Consider the following 11,479-nt stretch of genomic DNA (forward strand, 5'->3'; position numbering starts at 1 on the left):
CTCCAGTCAATAACAGCCTTTACTCAACTAGTAATATATTTTCATTACAAAAATAATTACTTCAGGTCACATTTAAGAGATTTAAGACCATGTTATATGACAGGAATATTCTAAAATAATTGTAATTGTATTCTAAAATAATTCTAAAAGTAGCACAATTTTAGCGCATAAAGCCTAAATTCAGGCATACACTCTATACTATCAGGCTATATTGCAACTAAGAATAGGAAACTAGGGATAGTTACTCCATCATGTATGATATTTGAAGGCTATAAGAAGGAGCTCTCTACTCTAGACAGAGTAGGCAAAATTTCAAATACTAGGGAACAGGCAAAGCAAGACGGGTTCTGGTTGCTTACATTCAAATCTTTCTTACATATAAGTAAAATACATGAATTTAGAAAATCAACTGATAATTTACTCTCAAGTCACAATTTATCAGACCTCCTGAAAAGAGAATCTAAGGACACCTGGCTGGCTCAGTCGGTTAAGCTTCCGACACTTGATTTCAGCTCAGGTCATGATCTCACGGTTTCATGAGTTCAAGCCTGGGATTCTGCTTGGGATTCTTTCTCTCTCCCTCTCTCTCTGCCCCTCCCCCATTTGCACTGTCTCTTTCAAAATAAATAAGCTTAAAAAAAAAGAGAGAGTCTACACTTGAGTAGTTAAATATATAAGGAGATAAAATGAGGAACCCTTAATAAATTAAAGAAGTGAAAACGGAAGTCTTTTGACAACAGCTTGCTTCGAAAATCAATATAAACAGCAAATAGAAAATTAACTTAATGAACAAGCTTCAATATCTAGGAGCCACTATAATAAAATAAGTTTCTACAAGTACAAACTATTCTCCCCCCACAAAAAAAAAAGAAAGAAAATACTTCTTTTTAAATCCTCTAAGATCTCTGCACCTCAGTGTCTGAACAGTTGTTATCAATTCAACTAGTTCTAAGGATTGAAAAACACTGAACTGTAAATTCTGCACTGTGAAATCTCAGGATGGGGGGGTAGCATCTACAGTGTAAGTGGGGGGGGGAGGGAGTGAGGAAGGGTGACAAACATCTGTGCACACTAGACAAGCTAATAATTCACTAATTCACTTAACAGAAATGAATAACTCTGAATTAATTCATTTTATGTAGGAACTGTTCACCTGGTCCCTTTTGCTTCCATTAATGATATTAAAATGGTACTTAACTGCCATTTTGAAAAGATAAAATAGCTGAAATCAATAGGAATATAAAAGTGAAAAGGAGGAAAACAGCCTCTGTTTACTTCATTGTGACCCCATATTGACCTGAGAGAGAGAGAGAGAGAGAGACAGCAGGAAAACAGCCAAAGGGAAACCCCCAAAGGGAAATGTAAAAGCAAAAAGAAAAGTGGGGGCGCCTGGGTGGCTCAGTCGGTTAAGTGTCCAACTTCAGCTTAGGTCATGATCTCGCAGTTCGGTTCGTGAGTTTGAGCCCCGCGTCAGGCTCTGTGCTGACAGCTCAGAGCCTGGAGCCTGTTTCGGATTCTGTGTCTCCCTCTCTCTCTGCCCCTCCCCCGCTCATGCTCTGCCTCTCTCTCACAAAAATAAATACACATTTAAAAAAAATTTTTTTTTAAAGTAGCAATATCGAAATACACTTAGATGAATTTATGTAGAGATATGATAATCACTAACTTCCTATTTTTTTTTTAAAAATTTTTTTTCCACGTTTTTATTTTTATTTTTGGGACAGAGAGAGACAGAGCATGAACGGGGGAGGGGCAGAGAGAGAGGGAGACACAGAATCGGAAACAGGCTCCAGGCTCTGAGCCATCAGCCCAGAGCCTGACGCGGGGCTCGAACTCACGGACCGCGAGATCGTGACCTGGCTGAAGTCGGACGCTTAACCGACTGCGCCACCCAGGCGCCCCACTAACTTCCTATTTTAAAAAAAAAAATGCATCTTGAATACTTTGCAACTATTAAGTACTAACTTTGCTACTCTTAACTACAGGAATAGTTTTTAGAACAAAGCTGAATATACTTTGAAGGTATAACGGCATAAAATTACTCAGCATCTCGTATTTCTCCAAGGTATACACCTAATTTATCCACAGGCTTACTTTTAAGCAGGCACTCCTGGTGATCAGTTAATTTAATATAGGAATATTAAACTATAAATGACTTAGAGAAAAATGGTTATGGGGAATCTCTGAATTCTGTGTTATTTGAACTCTTATTCTAGGCTCATTTTTCACTTTCTATCAAATACTGTACAAATTTCCATTCTCTTTAGAAACAAAGACTATATCTCAGTAATATCTATACATCTGAACAAGCTCTTACCCTATTATTGAATCATATAGTTACACAATGACTTCATTATCATGCTTTCTTAGCTTAAAATTTGTTAATGTACAAATAATTAAGTCACAATGAGAGTTTAATAAATAATCACCAGAACAAAATATGTCTAATACAGAATCTGAAATCTAGTATTCCTCTATAAACAGTGCCCTGTATAAAAGTTATAATAAGAATGTATAAATTCATTATTTCTATATTCAACTAAGCAAAATGCAGTATGATTAAGCCCACAGTTGAAGACTGGTTGTAGAGTACAAAGAAGTACGTATTTGTGGGGAAGAGGATTTTCCTGCTCTTTTCTTTATTTAATAATGTTAAAGATTTCTGGGGCAACTGGGTGGCTCAGTTGGTTAAGCATCTGACTTTGGCTTAGGCCATGATCTCCTGGTTTGTGAGTTCAAGCCCCGTGTTGGGCTCTGTGCTGACAGCTCAGAGCCTGGAGCCTGCTTCGGATTCTATGTCTCCCTCTCTCTCTGTCCCTCCCCCACTTGTGCACATGCTCTCTCTCTCTCTCTCTCTCTCTCTCTCTCGCTCTCTCAAAAATAAATAAATATTTAAAAAAAGGTTTAATAGTGTTAAAGATTTCCATATGAAAAAAAAAAATCTCATTCCCTCCAATCACAATGATCTTGACAATTTAATGTGAAAAGAAACTATGGTTTCCTTTGAACTATTTGGGTTTAGGGTTGTCTGGTTAATTCTAGGTTTACCGAAACCGTCATTACTCTCAGTTGGCAGAGGTATGAATTACTCTGTGGTGTCTGCTAACCCTCATTAGAAGATGCCATACTGTTTTCCTCCCAGACCCAGATCCTAACTTCACATAGGTTAGCTGACCTCATGTTGTGACCCTCATACCAGCATCCCCAGGCTTCAGGTCATGACCTATGAATTAGCATCCTGGAAGTAAGGGCCATACCCAGTTGCCCTTACAGAAGTGAAGACGTGAAAGTAGTAACTTCCTATGCCTTTCTTGTTTCGGTTTGCAACATGCTAAACAACCAACCCTCAAATCTAAAGGAAGACAATCAGGTTCCCCGCACGCTCAAGTATTTCAAACCAATCAAACTGAACTCCCTTCTTTGAACATTTCCATAGCATACACATATTCACATCAAAAGAATCACAATGATAATAAAAAAAAAATTTTTTTTGAAAAAATTTTGTCCGTGTTTCCAGACATAAACTGATACTGTCTTTAAGGCAATTGTCCTGTAAAAACATTATTACCTCGGAACAGCCGACCCCAGGCCCTCCTGAGCCCACTGCTACTATAAAATCATCTCTGCTGTGGCAAATGGTGTTGGCGTGGTATTTCACCTGTGCTTTACCAAATCATTCCATGCGTAACTGCAAGTATATCCTTTTCTTAACACATTTCAGCCACAAGGTGCTTTAAGAAACATTAACACCTAAGGATAGCAAATACATAAGATGTCTGCACCAGATTGTGCAGAGTAGATCCTGGATATGCTTTTTAATTTTTTTCTCAGCAGGGGGAGCTCGCACTCTCATCTTGAAAGTCTAGGTATACAATATGGAAATTTAAATTTTGATCCCAACTATCAAATGTCAGTATGTGTTAGATTACCCTACCGAACCTCTCCATAAGAAAAATAAAATGTCAGGTCTGACAAACTTGAAAATTTACCTTTGTCTTGAAATTCCTGAAGATAGCTGGAAAAGAAAGCAAGAACATTATATTTTAAAATGAGGGCTGACAAACCAAAACAAGGTCTGTTTGTTGGCAAGAATTCAAATCTATTTTAAAATCTGCATTATAAACACACATTTAGAGAAAAAGTACTTCCCATCCTGAAATGACAATTCCAAAAGGCTTATGGGTTTATAATAAAAGTATTTTTGAAGACTGAAGTTAGAGTAGTAAAATCAGAATCTTTAAAATGCACCACATACATTTACTCATTTCCATATCTAGAGGTATTTATATTAAAATTCTCAAGCTACCTTTGTCCTAGCACGTAAACCCAATACACCCTCAAAAAATCAAAACGAACAGTTGGATTTTGGTAGCATGCTTAGAAAAAATATATAATCAAGAACATCCACAAAAAAAAAAGGATAATATGATAAGCATGTCGGTTTTTAAAAACTATTATAGAGGACATATATTTTGTCTTTACAGTATTTAACACCAACTAAATTGGACATACAAAAAGTTAATTCTGTGATAATTCTTTATTAAAATGTTAACTACAAAGTTGCTTCTAAGTAAGAAATAAGTAACAAATGGCAAGGAAGTGACTTACATAGACTTCACATCTTTTATCTTCTTAATAAGGGATTCTCTCTTTTCCTTTGCTTTCTTGGATAAATTTTCCCCTCTCAGTGTGTCTGCTACAAATGTTTCAACATCTAAACCATGAAATATAAGAAACAGGATACAAATTATTGGAAAGAATCATTTTTTGTGAAGACAAATAGGACAATGATCGTTTCTACCCATAAGTGTTAATATCTGTACAATTTGTTACAGTTATTTATCAATCGAAAGCATAACAGTTGAAATATGTTTCAAATACTAAGTTGGACAAATCTGTTCACCACTTAGCTAATAAAATTTGTATGCTCTACTTATGCTTAGCACAGCAAATGCTATTTGGATGTTTGGCATCATTAAACCGGGGAGAAGCGCACAAGTTTTAATAAACTACGGTGCCCCATAAAACAAATTCTCTCATATAAAAGCAAGCACAGAGCTTTTATGCATGTGTTACTATCATTTTATAATATTTGGGAAGTTCCTATGTGAACAGGTCATTCACAATATAATATCAATATAAACTAATGTCTCTGGCAAGGGCCTGTTTTTCCCAGTGTAATCCATTTTGAGGTATGTGCAATATTTAATGTTTTAAAGGAAGAACTAAATCCCTTTTTCTAACCAAGATTCCCAGATCAAACCCCCTCCTTCCTACCTGCTCCACCCATTCTGACCAGCCACCTTCAAAAATTGCAAGAAAAAAAAACCCAAAACCTCTGTTGTGTGGTTTTGTGTGTTCTTGCTTCTTGCCTTGGTATTACCACCTGGAAATATTTTTTTAAATAAAGTTAAGAAGTGGCAAAAATACATTTGTCCACTATTTAGAAATATAGTAACCTAGAAATAAGATTTTCACAGATTCATATAACATTTCCACAGAGCCTCCTTTTTTAAAAAATTTAGTAAACTTGTGAATTATTCTGCTTTCTAGTTCTCACTAGTACAAGATTCCAACTAATCCTTACTGGTTTGATTTTATAATAGCCCCATTCTTATTGTTCATGAAACATTATGCAATTTTAATTTTTATTCAGGAGTTCAAATCTTTGAGATATCTAATATAAAGGACCATGAAAAAATTTTAAAGTAGGTATGACTGTAAACCATCCATATTTCATATTGAAAAGACGTGGGTATATTTTACTTTCTTTTTATTTATTTAACTACTTTGTCTCCTAACTCACACTGACAAAAAGATAGGATAAAAGCATATGATAATAGTATATATAATTAATTCAAAGCAGTATAACAGTCTTTCAACTGTACTTATAATTAACAATTTAAAACCTAGTATTTGAGATAGAATGTTATAATTGATTTTAAATTCTTGATTACAAAAGTATCTTGATCCAATAAGCAAGTTGATTAAACTGTTATCCCATATACTCATCATAAATGTATAGAGGTTATTTTTCACTAAATCAGGATGACAAGTGAAAGAATTAAAATTTAATCCTGGAATAATTTTTTTAAATAGCTTTCTGGTTTGACGTCCATTAATGACTAATGTTACAAGTAAGTATCAAGATGAAATGAAAGCAAAATGTCACAGCTTCTCTTTACAAAATATGGAGCGGTCCATATTTTGAAGGGGACATAAAGGCATAATCCATAACCAGTGCAAATTAGACTGAGATTTCTAAAGTGAGTTCAAAATAATGAAACTTTTTTTTTTTTTAATCACTCTCTCCTAAACTCTTTAGCTTTTGTACACAGAGAAACAAGCAACCTTTGGACATTCACACATCAGGTGAAATGGAAAAGATCACTGGCTTCTCTGAGGTGGTTAGAATGAATCTAGTAACAAAGTGGAATAAGGGAAGGAGCAGCATGTCTGCTGCTGATTCTTTCTTCCAACCGGACTCAATACTTGGGAGAAGCTCTTGCACAATGATTGGTGAATTGTCTGCTTAATGTGACTCTTACTCAGTGTTTGTCTTTAATTCCCTCATCCACAAGTATTTAATTGCCTATTTTACATTTTCATTATACAATCCAAATTTAAACAAACGGGATCTATTTTAAATCTCTGGAAGCAATAACAGAAGGAATTACAGCCCAAGAGTTATTTCTTTAAGAGGTCATTTCAGTTCTATAAAAACTCGGAAAACATAAAAAGCTGCAATGCTCTATTTAGGGTTTCCTAACACTCCCCCCAAATATTTTTAAAATACTGACCCATGCTATTTTATGAGGAAATGCTTGCTGAAAGAATGTGTGATTCTAGGAAGAATCCGTGTTGTTTGTTTGTTGAGGGGGAGGAGATTCGGAGATCGGGCACGGGGGGAAAAAGATCTGTATTTTTACAGGTTTGATGTATTTATTCTTAAATTAATCCCAGAAGGGGGGTTAAGGCAACTAAAAAGATTTAATAAACACCGATTTCTTAAAATAAATTATTTTCCAAGGAGACGTGAAAAGTGTAAGAACTGTTTTTGCTGTTTTCTGGGGGGGGGGGGGTCTTCCCCTCTTTTTTTTTTTTTTTTTTTTTTTTTTTTAAACAAATGAGTTAGGAACTTGAAAGTGGAATTGATTCCTGAAATCTTAGTTTGTTGGTGCCCACAGATTCAGTCGGTTTTGAAGTTTTTGAACTCCGGGCTATTTCTTAAAATCCACACTGTGCCCATTTATTTTCGAACTGAACCAAAGCAGCCTCTCCAGAGCCCCGGACACCCTCTGGGTGCGCGGGGGACCTTCCACCGGGTCCCTGCGGGAAGCAGGCGTCCCGTTCGTCCAGCGCAAAGACAGGGCGAGAGCTGCAAAGTGACTCGGGCTTTCCTGGGAGACGTTTCGGCTCCACGGTCCTCAAACAGTCGCCACTCCCTCCGACTGCTAAACCCCAGGGTCCGCGTCACGAGCGCTGTGAGCAGGGAGCACTGGGTTTGGGGCAGCGCCCTCGCCAGACAAACGCGACTGGATCTGCGGCTTTGTAGCTCAGAGCCAGGGTAATATTTCAAAAGCGGCCAATAAAAGTCCTGGACAAATCAAGCGCTCCTCCGGCTGGTCGGAAAAGAGATTTGAAGCTTTTGATTGTGCCCTGAATAGCCCTGCAAACGATAAACTGGCAAGAGTGTTAGCCCTCTCCTACCTTCCTTTAGGGGTCGTGTCCCTCGGTTAATATGTAGATTTCACTGACTCCAGGCTGCCTGTAATTCGGGGAACAGCCGTAATTCGATTGCAGGAAAAGGTCAGCCCGCCTCCTCGCTAGCCTCTCGGCCTGGCGAGTTAGAATTCCTCTTCCTCAGAGGGAGGGGTCTCCATTCACGCAGTCACCAAAGCGTGGGGACCCGCCCGGCTCGCGTGGAGAATGCGCAGCTCCCAGGAGCCCCGATGCAGCAGGTTTAACCCCCACCCCCGCCCCCGCCCCGCCCGCGGCCACACAGACCTCAGGTCAGCGCCGCTGGTACTTAACCCCAGAATTAGCCCCATCTCCATCAGCCTCTGCCCCGGAGTCATCGCCAAGGAAAGAGTTATCCCAGGAACTGTAAATGTGGTAGTGATTTTTGTTCCTGTTACCCCTTAACACTGTCAAGAATAAACCTTATCTCCCGGTACAACTGTAAAGATCTGGGGGAGAGGGCCCTGAGATCAGACTTACAACTGCTCTGTAGATAACTATTAACGTCTGAAAACAAAATGAAAAGATGACATCATGTCTTGGCTCAGCAATCTTCAAGCAGTTGAAGTTAAAAATCTCTCAAAAGCCATAGGAACCCCTAAGAGGCAAACACTTAGCGTACCCCCAATCATCGAATGGTACTCCAATTACCCTTTTTTTTCTGTACATATGGACCCCCAGAAAAACTGCCTACCGCTCATGTCTTCCCTTAGAGCCCAAGTGGCTAGGACAGGTATCTAACACATCACACACACACACACACACACACACACACACACACACACACACACACAAACAGCCTCCGTGCTGGCCTGAATTGTATGGGACTGAGTCCACTACCATTTGCTCAGCCCCAGATCAATAACATAAGTGTAAAACCAATTACACCTCACCCCCAAATGGCTTTACTACTTAATTGCACATCTTTCTCTACTTTATGAATTGGGCCAGGTTTCACTAAGAATTCACGAAGGTACTATTACTAAACTTAACATGGTAAGAGTCCCAGCCAAACTTTAGGCTGACATCAGAACAAAATAAATAAAAAAAATAAAATAAAATAAAATAAAATAAAATAAAATAAAATAAAATAAAATAAAATAAAGCTTTTTTTCTCAGCTAAAGGGAGGTGTATGGTCTGACCAAACACCTACTGGTAAAAACATAAAAATCAATCAAACGGGGCACATGTAGATCAATGGAGCCAATGCCCAAAGTTGGAAAATGGCTAATTGAAAAGTTATTGATTCCTTAATCAATGTCTTTCTCCTGATTACCTAGCACTTTTACAGGTTACGGTTATATTGTGAATTTTCCAAACATGGAAGAAGAAATGTGAACAAGCACAAGGAGTTCTCATAGTACAATAAGTAAAACATTCCTAAGTCTTAGAATCCAATCATCTGACAAAATTTTCAAAATTGGCTTTGGAGGCTAAATGATTTATTCTGATAGAAAACTGGGCTGTTGAAGAATACAGATGAACATCTTTCACCTCTAAAAGATGACTCTTGATAAATAACACCTTATAATAATCAAAATCTTTTTACCACTCATTTTCAAAGAAGCCACAGTGAATAACAGATTAGTCTGAGATTTACACTAGATTCACTGTTAGGTAGCATCTATTGTAATGTGTTCAGTATGTGATTGAAAAAGAAATGTAAACTCAGTGGAATGAAAAAGATAGACTTGGCTTTAATTGAAAAAGACAAACTAAGTGAATAATGAGTATATAAAAACTAGCCTATGCCACTTTTATCACCCATATATGACACTTAATCTTAAATTTATGAGAGAGAACTGAACTGTGTTTCAAATCACCAGAGGGTTTTCCAATGCTGTTGTTTCTATCTTCCTTCTAGTAATATTTTAATGCTGGTAATGTAGAGATAAACTCATTTGGAAATTTTGTATAGACTTCTCATTTTTCAATATATTTAGATTCCTTTTTTTTATTAAAGAAAGCCAGTGATAACTTGGGTTGAATAACTATAAAAACCATACATACTATCAAGAGCTTTATTTAGTAATCTGAGATAAAAATACTTTCAATGGAAACCGATGTTGGAAAACAAGTCAGCCAAAGATCCCCTCCTAAAAAAAGGTAGAATATTATATGCTTAATAGAGGCAAATAATTTTTTTTAGTATCACATCTTAATTCATCTACATTATTTGACCCATACAAGAAATTTAAAATTTTTGATCCCTTGACTTACAAACACATATTCCTGTTTCTAGAAGAGAAAACCTTAGAGGGGTCATAGTCTGATTTCACTTTGAGATCAAATATCTTCATATCAGCTTGATGCTCATTAGCTATTACCGCCAAAATAGGGCAGGTTTATTCTTGCTCTGTAGGAAAATCCAGGTGCTAAAGAAGTAGGTGACTATTGGTGACTCAGTAGGTGGCACTCTTCCCTTTACATACTCAGCCAATGCCCCAGAAGGAAATTATGGGACACTAGACGTACCATAAATAATTCTCATAGGAAAAATAAACCCAAAATGTTGACCAAATTATAAACAGAACTTAGGAAAGGTGGAAATCAAACCATACTATTCTCAGCATTGAAAAAATTCTCCCTCTATTTCAACTGAACTGCATTCTGTATAGATTTTAATGTGTGAAGGTTAAAAAAAAAAAAAAAAAAGAGTTCTGGAAATCCCCAGTAGGGGAAAATGCAGTATTTCTAACCAAGCCTGCCGTGTGAAAAAATTTCACACAGATATTGCAGAAACGATCCGGCCACTTTGTTTATTGTTTGTTTGTTTGTTTTGGTTTTGATTTTTCAGAGTCCTGACAACCACTATGTTTTTCTTTTAACGTTGGTGTCATTTTCTAATTTAATAAAAAGGAACTTATATCCTCTTACAGGCTTCCTTTTTAAACATGTTGTCCTAAAACAAATGTATGAGAATGAATGGGAATATCTGATTGCAAACCACTAAGGCTCCAGTATTCAAAGGGTGATTAAACAAATGAAGGGGGTTGGGGGCCAGTGCTTCTAGTTCCTCTCACTTTCCTGCCTGCCTGGAGGAAAAACTCACATAAATCAAGATTATTCTTGCTGTTAGCCCTAGTCAAAATATTTGGATGTAGGAAAGATTAAATGCACAAGATTTGGAATTATCCATTGCTTCCAATTATCCAGGCAAAACCTCTCCTTCCAATGTTGCGAAAAAAAACATTAAAGGTTGCCTGTAGTGCCTATGGCAGGTCGAAATTGACTTTTAACAAAAAATCTGTAAACTTTTTCTCTATTCATGTAACAGAAGAATAATACAACACTTTTATAAGGAGCATAGGCTTTCAAGATTTAATATACTGATTCCACAGAAATATAAATCGCTGACAGTCAAAACTATACAGCCACTTTTCCAAGAGTATCATTAAATGTGAGTTAAGAATGATAGCATCTATGGGTTTTTGCATTTCGGTAGAACGTTTTTAGAGGGAAAGAAATGAGGTGAGAGGGGAACAAATATCGAAGCCTAAAACTGCTACAATCAGAAAGAAAAATAGAGAGAAAATAATATAAATTGGTAAGAATACCTTTGAGCACCTATAGCGCAATCAAGCAGTTGAAATGCCAAACATTTGACACAGAGGACATATAATGCTTTGGAAAATAGGCACACGAAACACAAAGGGAACTGTCCAAAGCAATGTTATTTTGATAGGCATTATCTTTTGACTTGATATCCTTTTCTTCGGTAGGCAAGGGATTTCAAGT

At 37.0% G+C, this 11,479-nt stretch overlaps 1 protein-coding gene across 3 annotated transcripts in view; it reads right to left on the minus strand.

The window, feature by feature from the left end:
* The window catches only part of SKAP2 (src kinase associated phosphoprotein 2), a 185,152-nt gene that overhangs the window by 170,981 nt on the left and 2,692 nt on the right, over positions 1 to 11,479 (minus strand). For 2 of the 3 annotated variants that reach the window (XM_045495149.1, XM_045495150.1), the window contains exons 2-3: positions 4,609 to 4,714; positions 3,990 to 4,015 (exon numbers count right to left, since the gene is read on the minus strand). In XM_045495149.1, the coding sequence (XP_045351105.1) occupies positions 3,990 to 4,015; positions 4,609 to 4,714 (132 nt within the window). Of the gene's footprint in view, positions 1 to 3,989; positions 4,016 to 4,608; positions 4,715 to 7,710; positions 7,764 to 11,479 lie in introns of those variants that run through there. The other variant, XM_045495151.1, reaches the window with a different exon arrangement.

The sequence above is a fragment of the Leopardus geoffroyi genome, chromosome A2 (genome assembly GCF_018350155.1).
Source record: "Leopardus geoffroyi isolate Oge1 chromosome A2, O.geoffroyi_Oge1_pat1.0, whole genome shotgun sequence".
NCBI classification, from domain to species: Eukaryota; Metazoa; Chordata; class Mammalia; order Carnivora; family Felidae; genus Leopardus; species Leopardus geoffroyi.